Source organism: Panthera tigris, chromosome X (genome assembly GCF_018350195.1).
Source record: "Panthera tigris isolate Pti1 chromosome X, P.tigris_Pti1_mat1.1, whole genome shotgun sequence".
Lineage (NCBI taxonomy): Eukaryota > Metazoa > Chordata > Mammalia > Carnivora > Felidae > Panthera > Panthera tigris.
Genome location: NC_056677.1, coordinates 63,008,218 through 63,032,113, shown reverse-complemented (window position 1 = coordinate 63,032,113; position 23,896 = coordinate 63,008,218). Strand labels below are relative to the sequence as shown.

Sequence of the window (23,896 nt, the reverse complement as noted above, 5' to 3'; positions counted from 1 at the left end):
TTTTAAAAATTCAAGCCTTCAAAATGGTTTTGTTTAAAAGCAACCACCAAAATTTTCTTTTGCTCTTCTCTCTAGAGTTAAATAGTCCTAGGCTAGAAGCATCATTTCAGGGAGTAAGGCACAATGAAAAAGCAGCCTTTGGAGTCCAACAAACCTGGACTTGAATCCCTGCTGTTACATACTAGCTTTGTGATCCTGTCCAAGATCTTGTTTCTTAAGAAAGGTGAAATACACATCTAGTATGTAAAATGTAAAATGCCCTGCAGACTTTTGAAATCTCATGTTTACCTCTGTTCACTCCCAAAACTCCATTAAAATGACAGGAAAGAAAAAGGAAGGGAAAGTTACAAGGATAATACATGAATCAGAATGTCATTAGAATCACTTCTCAGCCTTTTTGCTAAGATCAAGTGCAGAATGTCATTAGATTTTAAGCAATGACAATGAAGCAAAGCCTTGAAATCTGGGAAACTGATATGTACACTGATTCTACATATAGCCAAACAGGCAAGTATTAGGGGTTGAATAAAGACATTTTCAGACATAAAAGGTCTCAAAAACTCTGAGTCCCAGGTACTCCTCAGGAAGCTAGTAGAGTTCTGTGTTTCACAAAAAGAGTCAAGCAAGAAAAAAGGGGGAAAAGGAACCCAGGAAAAGGGAGGCCCAACACAGGAGGTAAAAGGAATCCCCAACAGGGTTACCCCAAAGGGATTTCTTCTAGAAAAAGAAATCCCAGAACAACAGCTATATAGCAAACCTAGAAGGCAGCCAGGGTAAACTGGAGTGGAAGCAGAGGACTCCAGGAGGCATATCGCTAATGAAAATGAACAGACTTGTCTCACATGTTTGAATACACTGGGTATGAATCAGCGATAGGTACATAGAAAAAAAGTAAACTTTCAAAACTTATTAACCCCAAAGAAAATAAAAAGGTACATTATATAATCATACCATATGACATAGCTCAGCTGTGAATACTATTTATAATCACAATGTAGACTACTGATGTAATCTAGGATTATAACAAAACTATACTGGGCAAATTAAGAAGGGAAGTATATGTGGAACAGAGACTATAAGAATGCTAAATCTTCCCATGCATGGCATTAATACATATCGTTTCATAAAAATCAAGAGATTAATAATATTAAGTATGTTACAGAAACATGGAGGTAAGTACCAGAAAAAAGCTAAGTGTTGAAAGCAGTCATCTCTGGGGGATGGAAATCACAAATGGGAGGAATGGGCTGAAGCCTATTTTGTTGTCATAAGCCTTGACGTTTTTAAATTATGGTCATGTGTAACAGATAAAAATAAAATCTAAAATAAAGCACCAGGGTGCCTGGGTAGCTCAGTCAGTTAGGTGTCTGACTCCTGATTTCAGCTCAGGTCATGATCTCACTGAGATCAAACCCCACATCAGGCTCTGCACTGGGCATGGAGCCTGCTTAAGATTCTCTCCCTCTCCCTTTGCCCCTCCCCTGCCCATTCACTGTCTTTAAAACACAAACAAAAAAATAAACCACCTATCACATTATCTGCCATAAAGTAGGGATTCAATAAAATAAGTACACACTTATGGGGCACCTAGGTGGCTCACTCAGTTAAGCAGCCAACTTTGGCTCAGGTCATGATCTCATGGTTCATGAGTTTGAGACCCACATCAGGCTCTCTGCTGTCAGCTCAGAGCCTGCTTCAGATCCTCTTTCCCCCTTTCACTCTTCCCTTCCCCGACTCTCCCAAAAATAAACATTTTTTAAAAGTACACATTTATCTAATCTCCCCTACCCTCCCCCACCACTGCTGCCCCGTCTCTTGCATTCACAATGTAGCTGATTTGATCTCTTCCCTCAAGATTCTGTTCTCAACCTAACAAAGTATGACAGGAAAAAAATAATCCCATTTCAATGGATACTTTTATTATTTATTGAATAGATCACCAACTTTGTCTCCCTACCTACCATTAGAGTATCATCTTATTTCCATTCTGAGCGGTGAAACAATGACAAAGTTAATCAGAATAAGCTACTTCAAAAAGAAGCTAACACAGCTCATTTTCTTTTAACAGGCAAAATATAAATATATGCAATCTAGAATGCACAATGGTTTAGTCACTAAGAAATTCAAATGGTATCTTGAAGAATGTAGGCAAATCCAGGGTGCAGTAAAGAAGAGCTGAGATGCCGTGCAACTGTTTTAAGGGTTCCTAGCGTTACATCTCTTGGCCACTAGCTGAATCTTGACATGGGGGAAGATTTTAGCTAATGCCAAGTAGAGATGCAACAAGTGCTAAGTTGACTTAGGGGCTGTGCACAGGAACCAAAAGGCAGGAAAGTACTAAACACTGCTGAGAGCATCCACCCCAGGAAGGATTTTACCTGTTTTTGAGAAAGCACACACACACAGACAGCATTACTATAGGACCATGAAGCCAGATATGCTTCCTATCTTCCCAACATGTCCCAATAACATGTCTGCTCTTCCTTAGGATAGATCTACGACCAAGAGTTGGTTAACTTTTACATTTTGGATCCCAGGTCTACTAGAGTGTAACCTCTCTGGAATAAGTCTTCCTCTCTGCCCCTCCCAACCCAAAATGGATGCTAGGAGCCTTATTTGAAGTTCCTCCATTTGTACTGTCCAGCTAATAATGAACAGTAATGACAACACTACCTACTAGCTCCACTCCATTCTACCCACCTCTCACCACATAACCCCCCACCTTCCCCCAAACAAGCCTAGAAACAGAAGAATCTCACCTTCCAGGAGCTCTAAACTGGCACCACCCCCAGTGCTCACATGGCTGACTTTATCCTCTGTGTTCCATTTGGCACAGCAAGTGGCAGTGTCTCCACCACCTGTTGAATGAAAGCCAAGTTAAAAGGAGAGAAAAGAAAAAAAATTAAAAGTATTGGCACCAAACTATAAGGCAGTATGCTCATAAGCCCAAAGATAGCTGACGAACCCCCAACTCCATCTCATTAAGATGTTCCTCCATGGATTATACACACCCGTTCAGCTCTCAAGATTCAACTGGCAGCAAGAAGCTCACTAAAAGTTAATCATTTCCCTTCTACTTCCTGCTGATCAGAATCCAGTCAGATCACACTGGCATTAACTTTGTAGAGGATCCTTTACCTATGATGGTGATGCAGCCCCTGGAAGTGGCTTTCACCACCTCATCCATGAGGGCTTTGGTTCCTTGGGCAAAAGCTTCCCATTCAAATACGCCCACAGGGCCATTCCACACAATCTGCTTAGCCCGAGCAACTGCCTCAGCATACTTCTTGCTGCTCTCAGGACCACAATCCAAGCCCTAGGAGGCAGAGTTAAAGAAGATGAGCTACCAAGAAAAGCTACTTACAGAAATAAATACCACCTCCACCAAGACCTGAACTCAAGGCAGAACACAAGAGTTTTTTGTAGAACCAAAAGATACCCTTCAGTCTTTAAAATTATAAACCTGCTCATGCCCTTTATGGAAGATCAAATGCAAGGGAAAACCTCAGGTTATTTGATTTAAAAAAAAAACATTCTTAACCACATTATTTATGACTGTGAAGAACTAAATCAGTAGTTTTCAACCAGGGTCAATTCTGCCCATCCCCAGGGGTCATGTAGCAATGTATGAAAACATTTGGTTGTCACAACTTGGGAAGAAGGGGGAGATTCTACTGACATCTAGCGAGTAAAAGTCAGGGATGCTGCTCAACATCCTGCAATGTGCAGGACAGCCCCCACAACGAAAACTACCTGAGATGTCAATAGTGCCAAGGTTGAGAAATGCTTATCTAGATTCAGTGGTTCTCAAACTTTGGCATGCATTGGAATCACAAGGAGGGCTTGTTCCAGCAAAAATTGCTGGGCCCAACTCCCAGAGTTTCTGATTCAGTAAATCGGGGGTAGGGCTCTGAAACTTGCATTTTTTTAACAAGTTCCAAAATGTTGCTGATGCTGCTATTCTTGGAACCACACTTTGAGAAACAATGAAATAAATAATATCCACATGCTTAACAAAAGGAAAATGAGTAAGCAAACTAGTTTGTCAACATATGATTTTATACAGCTATTAAAATGATAATATGTGGAGGAGTGCCTGGGTGGCTCAGTTGGTTGAGCATCCAACTCTTGATTCTGGCTCAGCAGTTAAAATCCCCGGGTTATGGGATCAAGCCCCAAGTCCAGCCATGGGCTGTGTGGAGCCTGCGTAAGATTCTCTTTTTCTCTCCCTCTGCCCCTCTCCCCTGTTCACATTCTCTCTAAAAAATGATATGTACAGAACACTACAATCAACTATTTAGTCTTTAATGTACACACACCTTTTTTCCTCTTTATAATCAGTATAATTCTATCTTAATGTTTTCATATAAGATTTTTATATAGGTTTCTAGGTAACAACATAATCCAGAACAGTCCAAATCATGATAGTACATAGCACCATCCTCAGCACATAGTCAAGTACTTAATAAACCTTAAATAAACGAGGAAACAAAACATGGTTTTGCCCCCACATTACTGATGAAGACAGCAGCAATCATACCATTGCTTTCCCCCCCATGGATTCTCTCTTGAGGAGGGTCTCACTGCTACACTTGGAGCCCTCTCTGACAGAGATTTCCTGTAGAGCTTCTTTTAAAATGTTTGCTGGTTGGTTGAATAAATGAGTGAAGAAGTGAGTGAATGTATGAATGAATGAATGAATGAATGAAATCAAAATGTTTTTGTTCACTCATATTACCAACCACCCAAATGACTCACCATCCAGCCAGCAGGTATGCCAGAGGCCACAGTGGCTTGCCCAGTCTTGGCATTCTCATCAAACTTTTCAGCAGTGACAAAGTCAACAGGCAAAGTAATTTTCACACCATTCTTCTCAGCTTTGGACATCAGATCTTTGACGATCTTGGCTCCCTCTTCATCAAACAGAGAAGTGCCAATCTATACACAGGAGCCAAGATGAAGATCAGCCTCTGCACTAAGAACATGATTACCTCACAAAGCATAGGAATAAGGTACAATACAATATAAAGAAACAATTCCAGGACAAAAGAAAAACAACTTTCAAAATAAATAAAAATGGAAGTTTTGTTAGGGCTCATGTCAGAAGCTGGTTTGCTTTTTAAATTTACATAACCTGCTATTTCTCATGGAGAGCGATTTCACATCCACTTAGCATTGGTTTCCTACCTCCATGTTGTTGAGCACCTTAAGGAAGGTAAAAGCCATTCCACCACCAATAATCATCTCATTGACTTTGTCCAGCATATTATTGATCAGCTGGATCTTGTCTGCAACTTTAGCTCTAGAAGGGAAAGCAAGAACATCACCAAAAGAACAGATGGACTAAGGAAGTGGTATTAAATAGTGCCTGAGTTTTTATACCAAGGCATAGGAACAAGGAAATATCCTCCAAGTGACAAAATTATTGGCTAACTACTCTGGAAAATAGTATGGAGGTTCCTCAAAAAGTTAAAAATACAACTACCCTACAACCCAGCAGCAATTGCACTACTAGGTATTTACCCAAAGGATACAAAAGTACTAATTTGAAGGGATCCATTCACCCCGATGTTTATAGCAGCATTATCAACAATAGCCAAATTAGGGAAAGAGCCCAACGTCCATGGACTGATGAATGGATAAAGATGTGGTATATACATACAATGGAATATTACTCAGCCATAAAAAAATGAAATCTTGCCATTTGTAATGATGTGGATGGAACTAGAAAGTATCATGCTAAGCAAAATAAGTAAGTCAGAGAAAGACAAATACCATACAGTTTCACTCATGTGTGGAATTTAAGAAACAAAACAGATGAACATGGGGGAAGAAAAAAGAGAGGCAAACCAAAAAACAGACTCTTAACTATAGAGAAGAAACAGAGGGTTGCTGGAAAGGGGAGGTATGTGGGGAGAATGGGTTAAATGGGTGATGGGTATTAAGAAGGGCACTTGTGATGAGCTCTAGGTGTTCTATATAAGTGATGAACCACTAAATTCTACACTTGAAACTAATATTACAGTGTATGTTAACTAACTGGAATTTAAATAAAAACTTGGAAGAAGAAAAAGAGTATTAGCTAACTTTGCCCTATGTTTCTTCAACCCAAAAGGCCAATCTATTTCTAAGAAAACTTCTACAACATAAAGGATGTAGAATACCTACTATTGGGGCGCCTGGGTAGCTCAGTCGGTTGAGCATCTGACAGTTGAGTTTGGCTCAGTTCATGATCTCAGTCTTGGGATCGAGCCCCACATCAGGCTTTATGCTGGGCCTGGGCATGAACCCTGCTTAAGCTTCTTTATCCCTCTGCCCCTCCCCCATTCACACTCTGGCAGAACAAAAAGAGAAAAGAAAAGAAAAGAAAAGAAAAGAAAAGAAAAGAAAAGAAAAGAAAAGAAAAGAAAAGAAAAGAAAAGAAAAGAAAAGAAAAGAAAAGAAAAAAGAAAAAGACCTACTGTCTAAAGAAACCATGAGACCCAAACAGGTCTAGTTTGCCTTCTACCCACAAAAACCAGAAGTCAAGACAGCTAATTAATTATACTTCAGCAAGACTGCTAACTGTGGGATCCCTGAGCCCACTCAAAACTGTCCCAACCCTACAGAAGGGATCAGATCATATACCAAACAACTATATACCGAGCAAAAACAGGTATCCACACTCTTAGATCTATGTTCAGTTGGTGGGACATGTGGTTTATGGCATTTATGATTCTACTGGACCACTTAACTCAACACATCTATCAAGCACCTTCTCTGTGCCAAACAGTGTTCTAGGTCTTTGAGAAATATCAGTGGGCAAAAACCAAAGACCTCTACACCTTCAGAGCTTCTAGTATAAGTAAATAAGACAATAAATACAGACCTACCTTTCAGCTCCCTGAGAGAGAAAAAAAAAACTAAACATAAACACTCCTATATATATAAATTCCATTGAAACAAACAAGAGATCCCCTTGGGCCTGTTTCCCTCTTCATTCAATAAACAAGATGATGCCTACCCTGTGAAAGGCCCTATGCTATGATTTGTGAGAGGGAGGTTCAAAACAACAGTGACATGGGGTACTGAATGGCAAGAGACTGTTTATCTCCCTTGTAAAGACTGGTCACCACCAAGGGTTAAACATGGATTAACTACTATCCCCACACACAGAGCAAGAGCACAAGAGAGAGAAAATAAATAAGAGGGAGAAAAGGAAAGAGACTCAATCTCTTCTGAAGAATGTGGGATGGATATGCTACAGCTCAAGTGCCCAGCTTCTTCAACAAATCAATGGAATGAAAACAATAAGGAAAAGAAGACTACTACAGAATAAAATATGCCTAACAACCAAACTCAAGGCATGGACTTCATCTGGATCCTTATTCAACCAAACCAACTGTAAAAAGATAATTTCTGAGATGACAAAGAACTTCTGAATACAAACTTGATATTAGATGACAGCAAGAAAACTGTTAAATTGTATTAAGTATAACATGGTGGTTACTGAAAAAGAAATCTCCTGATCAGTTATGAGATACATACTGAGCTATTAAGTGAAATTATATGTCTAAGATTTGCTTGAAAATGCTGTACTCCTGACAAAAATGTCAGTAATTGTTGAAGCAAGGTATTAGGTACCTGGGGGCTGATTACACTGTTCTCTCAACTTCTGTACATGTTTGGTGCTTCCACAATGTTTTTTAAATAAAATGTAAAATTTCCCCCAAACTGCGAATGGTCTAAGACTACACTGGAAGAAAGGTGGCGAAAAAAGACCCTCCACATCAACTTTCCCCAAAACAGCGATTTCAGGGTCAGCCTAAAACCTAACCATAACAACTAGGTGGCACTCATTACCATATTACAGGACTACAGAAGGATGAAGAAGAGAAGCTCAAATCCTAATCTCCAGAGCAGCAAAGATAAGAGTGTGACCTTTATAACTCAGTGCACAAGAGGGGCAATACTTCTAGGACACAGATGACAACCCGTACCCACCTGAATTATTTTTAGGACCCTGAAACTGGGCTCATGAAGCCTGAAGAGCAACTATGCTACCTGAAATTGACACCGAACTCCAGAGTCAGCTTTCATAGGAAAATGCTGAGTGTGTTCAATCCCATGGAAAAAAGAAAACATGCTCACAGAAGGGTCAGTGGCATCCAGCCATAACAAGGGTGCTACCTAGATAGCCATGCCAAGTGACAGGAAGTTATCTTATCCAAGCAGTACACTAGGTCCCTGTGCCCACTCTATCACCTAAAATCTATCTTCCTAGCCTCTTAACCTTTGCAATTCTGAAATTTCTACTTCTAACTAAGCCATTAGAATATCATTATCTACGTGGTACCTTTCCCCATAAGGGAAAATATGAAAAGGTATATAATTAGGGGAAATGAGTTCCAAAGGATAAATTAAATACATATGAGGGGATTTTCATGGTTATTCTTGCCATACTATATGTATGTGAAAGGCTCAAAGGCTTCAAAAATAGTAAGATGAGCAACTATGGTAAATTTTTCCCATTCTTCCCTCCAAAACCACTTGCTCTCCTTCTGGGCCCTGTTTTGTCCCAGGAGGCTGACCTGCATGGACTGCATCAAGGGGCTCTCTGGCTTCCAGTTGGGTTGCAGCCAATTGGAAGTGGGAGAGGGAACATCAGAAGACTGAAGGGAGATGAAAGTATTTATTTCCCTGGCTATCCCAATGTCCCCTGACCAAGGCTACAGTTTCCATCAGAGGGCCCTCTCCACACAACTACCCTCTCTGGATTCTGATAACCACTTCTTCTCTTTGTCCCTTCAGGCCTAGGGACTGTGATGGCTGTGTCTAGCCCCAGATTACTGTACTGTCCTTTTGGGGTTTCCCTGAACCCTACCTACACCGTGGTAGATAGATAGTCCCTTTATTAAATTCTCCTCAGTTACCCACTTTGATTGTGCTTTCTGACAAAAAACCACCCAAGTCATGGCCTACTATCAGGCAAATATACTATTTAAAACATGATCTCAGAAAGGTTCTTGATACCCGCCCAGAATGGCCAGGAAGGGTCGCTCTGGGCTCTCCAAGGCCTTGGCAAAGTAGTTCAGCTCCTTCTTCATCAAGAAACCTCCAGCCTTCTGTGGCAGATTGACTCCCACCATGGAGCTAGAAAAGAACAGAGATATTTAAATTTTGGTCAATCCCTTACCAATTCTCCCAATTCTAGAGGCCATCTCCTTATCGTTGAAATACTTTCACAGTTTTCAATCTTAAACTGCAATTAAAACACATAAGGTTTTTGATTAATAGAGCAGGGCCAAAGGGAGCAAGTAAAAAGCAATGACCTTAAGTAGAATTTAAGATACCCAATTAATAGTCTTCAAGTCAAGGGTTTAACCATAATAAGCAAATCAGCCAATTGGTGACAACAGGAGAAAATTCTTCAATTGCTTCCTAATAACAGCATAAGACCCTGATCTTATAGGGGCACTTGGGTGGCTCAGTTGGTTAAGCGTTCAACTTCGGCTCAGCTCATGATCTCATAGTTCATGGGTTCAAGCCAGGCTCTGCGTTGACAGCTCAGAGCCTGGAGCCTGCTTCGGATTCTGTATCTCCCTCTCTCTCTCTCTGCCCCTCCCCCACTTGTGCTCACCCTCTCAAAAATAAATAAATAAACAACTTTTAAAAGACTCTGATCTTACAATTTTAACACAGGGAGGACTCTACCTGAAATATCCTAAGAGCAACCTCTTCCTAAAGCTTGACAAAAAGCTCCATAATTCTCAACATGTTTCACTTTTATTTCCTCAATAAAATAATAACCAAGGATATTCAACAAGAACCACAGTCTAGGGGCACCTGTGTAGTTCAGTCAGTTGGGTATCTGAATTCGGCTCAGGTCATGATCTCACAGTTTGTGAGTTCAAGCCCAGCTTCGGGCTCTGTGCTACTAGTTCAGAGCCCGGAGCCTGTTTCAGATTCTGTGTCTCCGTTTCTCTCTGCCCGTCCCCTACTTGCGCTGTCTCTCTTTCTCTCTCTCTCAAAATTAAATAAACATTTAAATTTTTTTAAAAAAAGAACCACACTCTAATTGGAAGCTCCAATTAGAAACAGAGGGTGAAAGGATCATGTTCTATATAATACATCACTCACAGAAATCTCCAAAAACAACCCAGAACTTGGGCTATTCCAGTAAAGAGAGGATTACTGTTCCCAGTTCAACATCAAATAAGACTCTTAGTACCTGTGGGCTCGGTGAGCAGTGCCGAAAGCATCATTGACATAGACATCTCCTAGCTTGGAAAGTGAAGCTCGGAAGGCTTCTATTTTGGCTGGCTCAGCTTTAACCTGCAACAACAAAAATACAAAAACAAACAGAAAATGTTGATTGCTCCTAAGACAACTGTAAAAGCATTTCATACCAAGAGTCCTTTTGAACATCTCTAAAGACCCAGAGTTGGTGGGACAGCAATTTTCACAACAAGCAATAGGATATATTTCTTTTTCCAAATACTCCAGGTCTTTTGGTCACTTCTACATTCTGCTCTCCATCATCTTGCCTCAAATTGAAAACTTAAGATTCCTGAACCATGGCTTAACTTCTAGTCACACAAAGCTAATTACATCCCACTGACCTCTCCCCAACTCCTAGGACAAGATTCTGATTATCTTTCCCTTTCCTTAGCTTGACTCATATCCTCATTTTAACATATCCTTGTAAAAGTCAGGATTATACTTGACGCAGGCTTCTAGATACCACGGCCTTTTTGCAAAGGGAGAGGCCCTCACACATATTCTTCATGAGCCTGGGACAGAGAAGGCAGGTGGACACATGGCAACAGAAAAGGACCTCAGAAATATTTTATATATATTAAAAGGCTGTATTTTATAGAATCTTCCCTAGAAGTTAGGCATCTAAGAAAACAAGAAATATACTTCTACCAAAAAGAGAAGCAAAATTAGAAGTAAAACATGGCTTTGAAATGTCACCTCGGCATCATGGGTGGCTCAGTCGTTAAGCATCTGACTTCAGCTCAGGTCATGATCTCATGATTTGTGAGTTCGAGCCCTGTATCAGGTGAGCCCTGCTTCTCTCTCTTTCTCTCTCTCTCTCCCTTCCTCCCTTCCTCTCCCTCTCTGCCCATCACTCACTTACACCCTCTCTCTCTCTCAAAAAAAAGTCTCACTTTTGAGAGAGACATTTTTAAGAGAAAGGGGGATCCAGGGATCCCCCCACCCAAAAAAAAGGGACCTAAAGCAGGATGGAAGGATGGACAAAGATCTCCAGAAAGAGACCAAGAAAAACGCATGGGGGAACGTGGCACTGAAGAATATACAGCACAGATGTTTATTTTAGCCATTGCCAATCCCACTCCCCTGTGTTTCAAAGTGAAGGAGGCTACACAAAGAACAGGGGCTTTCCTCTAATGACCCAAAGAATGCAGGGGCCCTAAATGCTAAAATTAAAGACTGCAGAACCCACATAATCTTTCTAGAATGGAATATCACCTGCCCTTGGTGACTGGAAGATTATTCGTGTAGTAATGAAAACACTGCCCAAATGGCAGGACACCTGGGTTCTAGGCCCAACTCTAACACTAATTCACTGTGAAAACCTTTGGCAAGTTGATCTCTGTCCCCGACATCTTCTCATCTATTAAAGACATGATAACCCCTTTAAGAACTGTTTAAGGAAAAAGGGGGCAAATTGAAGCTCTTCATGAAAAAGGCACTATAGAAATTAACAATATTCAGAACCCATTTCTCATTTTTTATCTGCCAATAAATAAAATGTTCCTAAAAGACCAATGTGGGTACACTGGAAGAAGGAAAACTCTTATGTCCCTGCTTTGTTGTTGTTTTTATCTATTTTGAACTTACTACTGGGTCTTGAAATTTCGAGCATCAAAGCCACTGGACACTTGACACTAATGTGTGTTTAAATGCAAAGTTAATTAACTAAAAATGTCATAGTCTAGCACAGTTAGTTCATCACTCCCTGAATAACAGGTTTTCCCTCTATTTGCTACCACTTCGAAGTCCTAGAGTCTGTGCAAGTGATTCTCACTCTAAAAGGGCACAAAATTTGAGGTCAGCATTTGACTCCTACTACTGTACCAAGACCATGCCAAAGGCAGGATAAGGCCTGAGTTGCTAAGAAAAGAAACTGCTTGAAAGCTGGTACTCCGATGACCTTAAGAAACACCAGAGGGGTGTCTGGGTGGCTCAGTCAGTTGAGCATCCAACTTTGGCTCAGGTCATGATCTCACATTCATGGGTTCCAGCCCTGCATCAGATTCTGTGCAGACAGCTCAAAGCCTGGAGCCTGCTTTGGATTCTGTGTCTCCCTCTCTGTCCCTCCCCTGCTCGCACTCTGTCTCTCTCAAAAAATAAAAATAAATAAAATGTTAAAAAAATTTAAAAAGAAACACCAGAAGTACAACAGGAGATTGAGATACTAGCCTCAAAGAATCTTGTTCCCCAAGACACTAAACACCTTAAGAGTGGAAAGTTCTAAAGGATGACTTCAGCTTCTCTTCTACCAATAGGCAAATTCTAAATCATCCTCAAAGAACCAGCTTTTCATTTAATATTTGAATTATGGTTGTCAGGTCATAGTAATCTATCTTGTGGATTATCTACAGTTGCTCTTTTTTTGTTTGTTTTGGGTGGTTTTTAACTATGGTCGTTTTTGCACAACACCAGAGTTGAGTAACTCCAACAGGATCATATACAGTCATGACTGTACAGCTTACAAAGCCTTATCATCTGGCCCTTTATAGAAAAAGTTTGCTGATCTAAAGGACTAAGCTAGATATAAAGCCCAGCAACAGCACCACTGCCTTTAACTTTAGTAAAATGAGTGCCTTTCTGAGACTTAAATTTCTTTATGAAATGATGATAATACCTGTACTTATCTTAAAGAGAATTTAAAAAAATGGTTTACACTGCATAAAAAAAAATGCCTTAAATCCAAGGCACTGTCATCATGAACATCATTTACCCAATTACAACAAATTTTCCCAAATAGTCCCTTTCCACTTGACTTAGGAAAGTACTTTTTCTGCTCACATAATTCTTTTATAAGAAAATCCCAATTATATCACATTTAATTTATGGTTTTAAGAGTACTAAGCTCAACCATTAAGTTAATTCCCCTTCTAAATAAGAACATTCATTGTCCTTCCATAACACATTAGGGCCTATTGCTTAAAAGAAAAACTGTCCCAGTCTTAAAAGAATCTAATACTGGCTCTGTTGGAGGAACACCTGGTAGAGCATAGACACCCACCCCCTCAACTGCCTGTGAATGTCTGCTCTCAGCACTTGGGAATCATAGCCCAAGTAGGATTATCACATAATGTCAGATTTCTCATGTTATCATAGGCCAAGTGGGTACCAAAGGAACAACTGCAAAAGCATGTCCACTGAATACTCATACCCAAGTATAGCCGATATTCTATTCCTTGACATAGGTGGTGGTTACACAGGCGTGTGTACTCTGTGGTAATTCATCAAGCTATGCATTTATGTGTGTGTATATATGTGTATATATACATACATATACATATACATATATATATATATATAGGTGTGTGTTAAACTTCAATAAAAAGGTGTGTAAGGAAAAAATAAACATGAACTACCTCTATTCTTCAGTCTTCTACAGACTCAGCCCTCCTCACCCCCAGTAATGTCAAAGTCCCAGGTCCTACCTTATTCCCAGAAACATCTTTTCCCTTCCCTTCTTCTTCCACATGAAAGCGAAGGTTCTCCAACAGGATGACAGACCCAGCAGCTGGGTCAGCACAAGCTTTCTCCACTTCTGGGCCCACACAGTCCTTTATGAATAAAACATCCCTGGGGAGAGCACAAGATGGAGACACTTGAGCAGTCTGAAAGAAACAGTAACAACATGCTTCACAACATCTCCTGTCAGAGTCCACCAGCTCCAGACCCTGGCACTTACCTGCCAAGCAGAGATTTGAGTTCTACCGCAACTGGCTCCAAAGAGTACTTGTCAGGCATGGGGACACCATCAGGCCGGCCCAGATGGCTCATAAGAACAACTGACTTAGCTCCATTGTCCAAGCAGAATTTGATGCTTGGGATGGCAGCCTTGATTCTGTAACCAAAAACAGACAGGCGGTAGAGCAAGGTTACTCCTAGGAATTAGTGGGAACTATTTTATTTATGGTCTCATAAAATATAAAGCCCTTTTTCTTCTCTTAAATTCCTTCAAATCTGTTGGCAACTCAGTGATGGTCCTCATGTTCATGTTCAGGGAAAGAAATCAATTATGATGCTAACCTTCCACTAGGATTGTTCCATCTGATCCTGTTTTGCCCCTTAGGCAGAAAAGATTTAATATAGCAGGCTTGAGGCTGCTATCTTTAGAAAGACTTGCTTGCAAAGTTGGCCCCTGGCCAGTGTCTGAGAACCTGGCTTTCAAAGTGGTCCCTTGGTTCTCTGACATGGGCTGTTCACTGCTCCTAGAGTGTACAAACTAGGTGATTTATGCTGAACACCTGCTTTCCTCTAAGAGTCTGGAATTTTGTTGGTTGTTAGGCAGTGGGCACTCATATGACCAGCTCCCAATAAAAATCTTGGGGGCTGAGTCTCTAATGGGCTTTTCTGGGCAGAAACAACACATACAACTACTGCATTTTCCACTGCTGGAGGGAAAGAGCACTGGAAGCCCCTGCATGGATTTCTCCAGATTTTATCTGTCTTTTCCCCTTGCTGATATTGTCATGCATCCTTTCACTATAATAATAAACCTTAGCAGTGAGAACTATATGCTAAGCTTGTGAGTCCTTTTAGTGAGTCACCAAATATGGGGGTGGTCTTAGGGACCCCTGAAACATCCCTCTTATGTGACTGAGGAAGAAATCTAAAATTCCCAAATCTTGGGGCACCTGGGTGGCTCAGTCGGTTAAGTGTCTGACTTTGGCTCAGGTCATGATCTTGCAGTTGGGGAGTTCAAGCTTCGCATCAGACTCTGTGATGACAGCTGGGAGCCGGGAGCCTGCTTTGGATTCTGTGCTGTGTCTCCCTCTCTCTCTGCCCCCACCCCACCGCTCACGCTCTCTCTCTCTTTCAAAAATAAATAAACATTTTTTTAATTAAAAAAAAAACAAAAAAAATAAAATTCCCAAATCTTAGCACCATTAAAAGAAATTTGAGGAAAATTTTAAAATATGTAGTAACTTCTTGAGGAGGGCACCTGTTGGGATGAGCACTGGGTGTTGTACAGAAACCAATTTGACAATAAATTTCATATTAAAAAATAAGTAAATAAATAAATAAATAAATAACAATTAAAAATAAAAATATGTAGTAACTTCTTTGCACTCATTACAGATCCTAAGGCACTTTTTTTGTAGGAAAAAATACATTACATAGAACATAGTTTAAATAATGTATCACATTATCTATAGTTTAACCAAAAAGTTATTAAACTCCCTTTAAACATGTCAAATTTTTTTAAAGATTTAATACAAGCTTTACATTTTTGCCAGTCTTTCAGAAATTAAAATTAATAATGAAGAAAATCATTCATTTATTCAACAAATATTTATTGAATTCTTCTTATACCAGTTACCTTTCTAGATTATGAGAATATAACAGTGAATAAAAACAGTCTCTGCTCTCACTGAAGTGAAATTCTAATGGAGAGACAATAAATATATGTATATATATAAAGTATATATGTGTATATATGTATATACATGTATATATATAATATATACATATATATATTATATATATGTGTGCGTATATATATAAATATGTGTATGTGTGTGCATGTGTGTGTATCAGGTGGTAATAAGAGCTGCATAAAAAATAAAGGTAGGGAGACAATGATTGGGGAATAGTAGTGGAGGGGATTTTAGACAGGGTGGCCAGGGAAAGTCTCTGATAAGGTGACATTGCAGCAGAGAATGGAATAAAAAGCCAAGTTATGTTTCTAAAATGTATTATGCTATTTGACATATATAAAAACTCACTAATACCAAATAAAGAAGAAACCTTCATTAGGCACAAAGTTTGCCCAAAAAAACAAATTAATCTTCAAGGCTATCCCTTATTGGCAAGTTCTATTATTTCTAATGCTTCAGTTTGTGAACTCAACACATTTTCTGAAAATGAAAAAATGTACGCAGACATGTTTATCTGCCTTTTATTCATGAAATACCTTGATAAGCTTGTTTCCTATCTTTTCTGTGTGCTGCAGAAAATGAAAATCAAGAAAGGTCAGAGCTGCCTTGTATAAAACAAAGACCTTCCACTATGGTGCAGCAGGGATGTACTTGGTAGAATGCCAGACTCTACTCTGGGGCCAATATCTGAAAATGTTTTGGGTCTAGACCTGTACTGTCTAATAGGTAACCATTAGCCTCATGTGCCTCTTAAATACTAGAGATGCGACTAGTCCAGATTGAGAAGTGCTATTAAAATACATGTTGCATCTTGGAGACTTACTACCAAAAATGATCAATGTCCCTTTAATTTTTATTGATTACATATTGAGATCATTATTTTGGACTTACTGGATTAAATAAAATATGTTATTTAAAATTAAGTTCACTGGTTTCTTTTTACATTTTTAATGGAGCAATTGGAAAACTTTATATCTGGCTCAGATTTCTATTAGACAACACTGCTCTAGATCATTGGAAAACACCTTTCCAGCTCAAACCCTTCATTTAAAATTAAAAATTACTTTAAATTTTTTTTTTTAACGTTTATTCATTTTTGAGACAGAGAGAGACAGAGCATGAACGGGGGAGGAGCAGAGAGAGAGGGAGACACAGAATCGGAAGCAGGCTCCAGGCTCTGGGCCATCAGCCCAGAGCCCGACGTGGGGCTCGAACTCACAGACCCCGAGATCGTGACCTGAGCTGAAGTCGGACACTCAACCGACTGAGCCACCCAGGCACCCCAAAATTACTTTAAAAAAAGGGGGGGATGCCTGGGTGGCTCAGTTGGTCAAGCGTCCAACTCTTGATTTCTGCTCAGGTCATGATCTCACAGTTTGCGGGATGAAGCCCAGTGTTGGGCTCTGTGCTGTCAGCATGGAGCCTGCTTAGGATTCTTTCTCTCTTTCTCTCTCTCTCTCTCCCCCTCCCTCCCTCCCTCCCTCTCTCTCTCTCTGTCTGCCTCTCCTGCATTCACAAGGTCTCACTCTCCCTCAAAATAAATAAAAACATTAAGAGCAATACTATCATATAAAATTTCTGCTCCTGATTTTGGAGCCAGGATATTTAGAACAGCCTAAACTAACTGAAAATATTACTTCGGAAGTCTTTTCCTTTACATCAAAATTCTCAAAAACTGATTGTATCTGGGCCATGTGGAAAAATACACGTAAGCTTAAATATTACTAGTGTTAAAAAATCATCTTGCACAGTTTTTATTTTCCAAGGGAAGCCAAGTAACCTTCGACTTTTGTTATTTTTTAAAAATGCATAACCCCAAATCCTTCAAATTTTCAAAACATGGGGAGATTAAAAAAATCACTTTCTTAAGATGACTTATCCCAATTTTTACATTTTTATAATAAAACAGACCAGAGAGTGGGTTTGTGGAAAGCCAAGAATATATGGCTTAACTTACCATAGTTCTACAATAAGAAAAGAAAACCATTTCATCTTATTTAGCCATGGACACACACACATCTTAAACCAAGCTCAAGGTTTAGCAGAGACCTTACCTCTGGTTGTTTGTTATCTGGTTGTTCTTCATTGGAACATTGAAGTCCACTCTAAAAAAGAAACAAAATTTCAGGTTTAGAGCCATGATCCATTCGATTTGTTGTTCCCGCAAAGATTAGGAGAGGCACTTTTAGTGAACCAGTTAAATAAAGTGGGAGTTCAAAATCCACCTTCAAAATAATGTGCCATTAGAAGTCAAGACAGTGGTTAGCCATGGAGAGGAAGGTGGGAGTAGGGCCTGTGATAAGACACCAGAGGGTGCTTCTGGGGTTACAGTGTATTTCTTGACCAGGGTGATTAAACAAATGTGTTCGTTTTGTGATAAGCCTTTGAGCTTATGATTTGTGTCCTTTTAGGTATATATCTCATACTCTAAAAAAGGAATTTTTAAAAATAAAAATCAAACCTAACTGAAATCACAGGAACTAGCCCTGAAGTCCTGGGAAGCTAAAACCAGTTCCATCTAAAAAGATTTTTATGTGGACCTAGCATGATAGTAGCTAATAATAAATGGCAGCTGGATAGGTAAGGGGTAATTAAGGAATACATCTTGATTCTGATTCCTTTGGTATTATTTCTGGGTCCTAGTGAAGGTAACTAACATCACTAAAAAGAAAAAAGTAACTGGAAAAATAAAACACATCAATTGAGTATCATTCTTTTTGGAGAAAGCCTGGGGCCTTGCGACCAGAAAAAACTCAGTGTTGAAGACCGAGTTCACAGGATTCTTCAAGCAAAACACACAATAAAAATAAGATACCTTCTTTCAAAAAACCTGATAGGAGAGGGTGGAACATGTGACCCTGCCTACCTGACAAATAGGCAATTGGAAGAGAAGTGATCAAGATGGCACAAGCAAATAATTTCTCTCCTTTGTCACCCAACAGAGATTACTGCTTTACTATTCATTTTTTAAGAACCAATAATTCCTCCCCTCTTCTTCTGAACTCCTTGGAACGTCAGGCCTAATTCAATCTGACTGAAAACAACTACATGGTATAGCTGATTGTAGGGTCTAAGTGTTGCCTGCAAAATCTTCCTTAAATTTCTTTCTTTCTCATCTATAGAAGAGGAATGATAGTATCTACCTCTTGGTTATTGTGAGAATTACATGAGTTAGTGATCTGTAAAGGGCTTAGAAGAGTACCTGGTACATGGTAAGTGCCATACAAATGGCAGCTATTATTATGTATGTTAATGTTTCTTCAACCATTACAAAAACAGCTAGCAAGTCACACACTGCAGGGAAGGTATGACCTAGTGGAGAAGACCGCTGCCATGCTTGAGGCCTGGCAGACAATTACAAAATCCTAGACCTATTAAGAAGACCACCAATTTCCTATATCCCCTAGGACAGTACTCCAATCTACATCACTGAAGAGCAGCCATTCCAAAGGTGGGTTGAAGGAATAATTCTATGTTCAAACATTTTAATTAAAAGTCTTCAAAAATAAAAGCAGTATGCCTCTGCTCAGAAATACACTCTACTCAGTTTCGGCCTACTTGATTATGATTCCAAGCATCTTCTCTAAATATCCTGAACAAGGCCCCTGCCAGCCTTAAAGTACATTCCAAAGAAGACAGAGTATCCCATTGCCTGTGTCATTTTCCTTCTTACAGGCTCCCAGAAAGGCCTGTGGTCAAAAGCACTAATGGCAACAGGCTGAGCCCTAAGCCAACCTTTGCAGTGCTCCCTATTCCCTCCCTTACAGGGAGGAAATTCTTTGGGCAGAAAAACTCAAGAATCTGTGTCATCTATCCAAGCTGCCATGGCACACCTTACTGATGAGAACTGGACTTCTCCCTTCTCATTGCCTGTGGATTACCTCCTTTCATCATCTCCTAGAATCTCAACAACAGCTCTGATTTTAGCTTCTTTCTGAGGACTCCACCACAGAAATTACTCTTACCTACACATTCCACTTCTTCTATGTAAAATCGGCAGCCCTTCCATTTCCACTTCCCTGAAACACTCCTGAACTTAGCCTCAGGCGTGAACTCAGATATCACTACACAACTATCAGAATGGTTGAAATAAAAAACAGTAACACCAAATGCTGGTGAGGATGCAGAAAAACTTATCGCTCATACACTGCTGATGGGAATGTAAAATAGTGTGCTTGCTTTGGAAACCTTCCTGGGAACTCCTCAAACGGTTAGGCATACGACCCAGTGATTCCACTCCTAGGTGTTTACCCAAGAGAAATGACAGCCTATGTCCACACCAAGACTTGTGCATGAATATTCAATGTTCACAGCAGCTTTATTTGTAATAGCCCCAAACTGAAAAAAAGCCAGATGTCCTTCAAGGGGTGAATGGCTAAACAAACTGTGCAACATCCATACCATAAAATACTACTCAGCAATATAAAGAATGAACTACTGATACATGCAACAACTTGGATAAATAGAGGGTATTAAGCTGAGTGAAAAAAAAAGCCAATACCAAAAGGTTATATACTGTGTAATTCCACTTATGTAACATTGTTGAAATGATAAAATTTTAGGGACAGGGAACAGATCAGTAGTTACCAGGCGTTGGAATGGAGGGAGTGGGGGGAAGGTGCATGACTCTGAAGGGGTAGAATGAGGGAGGGCTTGGTGGTGACCAAACAAGACAGTTTTGTAATTTGACTGTGGTAGGAGTTACACACAACCTTTGTGTGATAACACAGCAAAGAACTATACACTTTATTCCAATGTCAACCTCCTACTTTTGATATTGTACCAGAATTTTGTAAGATGTATCCACTGGGGGAAATTGGGTGAACAAAGACTTCTTTGTACTATTTTTGCAACCTTCTGTGAATCTGTAAGTATTTAAAAATAAAATGTCAAAAATATTGATTTAAAGTAAGATATCAAGTCTCTAACACCTGCAATTTCAGGGCTCCAGGCCCACTAAAAGCTCTCAAGAGTACCATGCCCACTCTTGCTTCACTGGAAATACCCTCTGACTGGAAAATTGGGGTATTATGAGCATCTTGAAGACTTTTTCTCTGCTCAGTTTTTCCTCTCCATTTCTTTTTCCACTACATCAAAGCTGTTGCTTAACAAGTTACAACAGGTTCAAGAAACACAGGTTTAAAACAAAACAGGGGTGGAGGGAGCAGGTAAAAGGGAAGTGCTTCACAAGTCAGCAAAGGAGTAAGACTGGCAATCTTTGATAGGAAGAAAGGAAGTGACATTGCAAAAACAAGCAGGAAGTTTACTCAAAAGGCTATAGAGTCAACTGGAGACCAAAAAAATGGAGGTGGAACCTGGTAATTACCCAGTCAGGTTTCTGGCTATCTGAAGTTCCCCAACAAATCAGTCAGTTTCCCCGGGCAATTCAAAGCAGGAGCCAGAAGACTCAGCAAACATCAGAGTTTTCTTTTGCAGGACAAAGAGAGGAGGCAAGGGAAGCCACACTCAGGAGGCCCCATTTCTGAATCACTGCCAGCAACCACCACATAAAGGCACCGAAACAAGAAGAAATTTGAGCTGACAAGGCATAGCTGGCCTAGGCTCTTCCAAAAAGTAGTCCTACAAAATGTGACTCCATTCAAAAGAGATACATTAATAGAGAACAAAGTAACTTCTTGTCCTCAGGCCAAATAATTAGAATTTATCCTGGGTGGGGGGGGGGGGGAAGAATATGGATTGCAACCTTCACAGACAGTCTTTAACCTGTCCTTGTTTACAATGGTGAGTATTCACAGGATCTGGCTGGCAGCCAAAGAGACCCAAATTCTAGTCCCAGCTCTGCCACCAATTTGCTAGTTCAGTGACCTTGGACAGGTAATTTTCCATCAGCAAAACAGGACTAGCCAATCATTTCAAGGCTCAGGGTTAATCTGTGTTAAGTGAAACTTTGAGTCCTTGAACAGCAAGTTATTTCATGTTGGGTCCGGAGGGAGAAAAGATAAGCACCTCCTAAAGTCTCACTCTCCAACAGTCCAGTTAATTCCTCAAACCAGTTTCCCTGAGGAGAGAAAATAAAGCCCAAGACTGCAATTGCAGGAAGGTGACCAGCAAGCGTGACGCCCCACCCCTTGTCTTCCAGCTGGTGTATGTTATCTCGAAAGGTCAGCCTTGAGCCCAGTGAAGATGAGAGGCAATAATTAAAACCTACGATCCGGTTGCATGCCAACATCCACTTGGCCGATTTTTATAGAATCTATTCCCTTTCCTTAAGATCATCAGAAGGGTAGAAAGGGCCCATTTTTAATACCAGGATGGCTTTGATTCCTACTTTGTCCAGAGTGCAAATGCCTAGATCATTTGGGAAAATGTGGATGCCAGCTGTTTTTCATGGCCCTAAGATACTGTTTTTCTATTTCCACAACAAGACAGAGAAGGCCACTTGCAAACTAATAGTGGCCATAATGAAATTAGAGAAAAAGGGAGAGCTGCATCAAGTTTTATGGTGCCCAGAGTTATGAAATTCATAGTGCCCTCCTATATTTAAGCCTAGGGTAAAGGGAGATTCTCTACTGCCTAATGTGTCTGTTAATATCCAAAAGATGCCCTCACCTGAACCAGCCCAAATTGGGAAAGGGGTGGGATCACGCCATTCACATGCCTGTCCATCAATCAACCACTTCCCAAAAAGGACAAGACTGCACAACGCTATCAATGCAAGCCCTGTGACTCCCAAAATGCACCATCCTTGGATCCTATCAAGGTATATCAACAGTCAAGTCCAGCAGTTACATACCTAACTGTCCTCCTGCACTTTGCTCCTGGCATGCAAATATACCGTAGGTTACAAAAAGGATAAACGCAAAAGTTCCATGCACCATACAATTTGGGCATACAAGGGAGAAGCCATGTTGGTTAAGTGACCAGGGTTCCACATGTGCAGAGTAAAAGACCCCTAAGTGCCTGGGTAGTCATCGTCACTTCTAATATCCTGTTTCTCTAGCCACCTGTGAGGTGAGGTTGGAAAAAAAGAATGAGCAACCACACCCTGCTCTACCATCACCCAGCATGTGTCACAATTCTGATGTAAACCCCATGCATGGCCTGTAGTCCAACGGTGGCATGTAGAGAGGCCTGTTACATAAGCTCTGTAGGGCCTCCTTCTGTGAACCCCACCCCACTCCACCCTCCCATCCCCAATGCTTTAGGGGGTGTTACTCCTGAACATCTAAATAACCTCTTCAGGGAAATTTTTCCTTTTGTGCAGTGACCTTTGGATTGTGGGCCTTTTCTTATTTATCTGGGATGGTCTAGGGCGGTGGGGGAAGGGAAACTAACCAAATGACCTTTCAAGGTCCCCTTCTTGGGGCCTAGGGATTTGCAGGCTAAGCATTACATCTCACCTCGCCGGCTGGGAGCTGGAGACGATGGAACCTCATCTCAGGAATAGGAAGGAGGGCAAAATGGGTCCCGGAAATGAGCCCTTCCTCGGCGGAGCCACCTCCAAAGGGCAAAAACGGCTCCCTTTCTCGGGTGGAGCAAGTGATTAGAAACCGTAAAACTGGAGCAAAGCCTCAGCCACAATGGTGGGCAGCCTCACTCTGCAGGGCTAGAACCCACGGGGCCGGGCCAAGGACTAAAGCAAGAAAAGGCAGAAAAGGGCAGAAAAGGAAGCAAGCTGGCTGTGGCCAGAGACGCGGCAGCAGAGCCCTTGAGGGAGCATGAGCAGATGTGCAGAATTACCTCATGATGACCCGCTTCGCCTTCACGTTCAGCTTGTCCAGAGTCAGCTTATTAGAAAGCGACATCTTGGCAATTCAACGGCAGCAAGGCTGAAGGCTTAAACAGCGGAGAAGAAAGCGGCCGACGTATGTTCTAGTAGCGTGCGGAATGCAGAGAGCGGTTCAGGCCACACCGCCCCGCCTACCAGTCCTCCCTTTCCCCTCCCGCGCGCTGCGCATAGCAGCCACTATTGGCCGCGGCTAGAAGGCGCCGACGCCCTGCCATTGCTCTGAGGCGCTGTCCGTCTGCGAGGACACTGGTGGGACGTGCGGTTTTAATTTGTCACGTCCAGCACGCAGCAGGCCGCTGGAGACCTTCGTGATTTGAGGGCGGGAGCAGGAGGCGGTGCCGCGCGGTCGGCAGCGGGAGGGAAAGGGTACTGTGTGGTGCTCCAGGCGGACGTGGCGAAAGTAACAGGCTCAAGGCCTCCGCCCGGGCCCTGCAGCTGCCCCACCCGGAGCAACTGCAGCGCCCAGCAAACCCCAGACAGCCCGGGGAAAAGCGCCGCCCCCCACCCCACGGAATTC

The 23,896-nt window shown here is 41.1% G+C and overlaps 1 protein-coding gene across 1 annotated transcript; it reads right to left on the bottom strand.

The window, feature by feature from the left end:
- Positions 1 to 1,897: 1,897 nt before the first annotated feature.
- On the bottom strand, positions 1,898 to 23,616 carry PGK1 (phosphoglycerate kinase 1). Its single transcript, XM_007095346.2, has 11 exons — positions 23,331 to 23,616; positions 17,684 to 17,734; positions 13,937 to 14,092; positions 13,683 to 13,827; positions 10,211 to 10,314; positions 9,013 to 9,132; positions 5,188 to 5,302; positions 4,759 to 4,938; positions 3,139 to 3,316; positions 2,760 to 2,858; positions 1,898 to 2,378 (listed from the first exon to the last, which is right to left on the bottom strand). The coding sequence occupies exons 1-11, from the start codon at positions 23,393 to 23,395 to the stop codon at positions 2,338 to 2,340; spliced, it is 1,254 nt and encodes a 417-aa protein (XP_007095408.1). The 5' UTR covers positions 23,396 to 23,616; the 3' UTR covers positions 1,898 to 2,337.
- Between the last annotated feature and the right edge of the window lie 280 nt (positions 23,617 to 23,896).

Bases quoted from the DNA above. Each gene is read 5' to 3' on its own strand.
- PGK1 (XM_007095346.2), bottom strand. From the start codon at position 23,395: ATGTCGCTTTCTAATAAGCTGACTCTGGACAAGCTGAACGTGAAGGCG. The intron at 10,315-13,682 runs GTAGGACCTGGG...TTGTTGTTGCAG, and splicing joins AAGATGTTTCTGGGAATAAG to GTTAAAGCTGAGCCAGCCAA. The intron at 9,133-10,210 runs GTACTAAGAGTC...GTTCTTTTCTAG, and splicing joins ACTGCTCACCGAGCCCACAG to CTCCATGGTGGGAGTCAATC.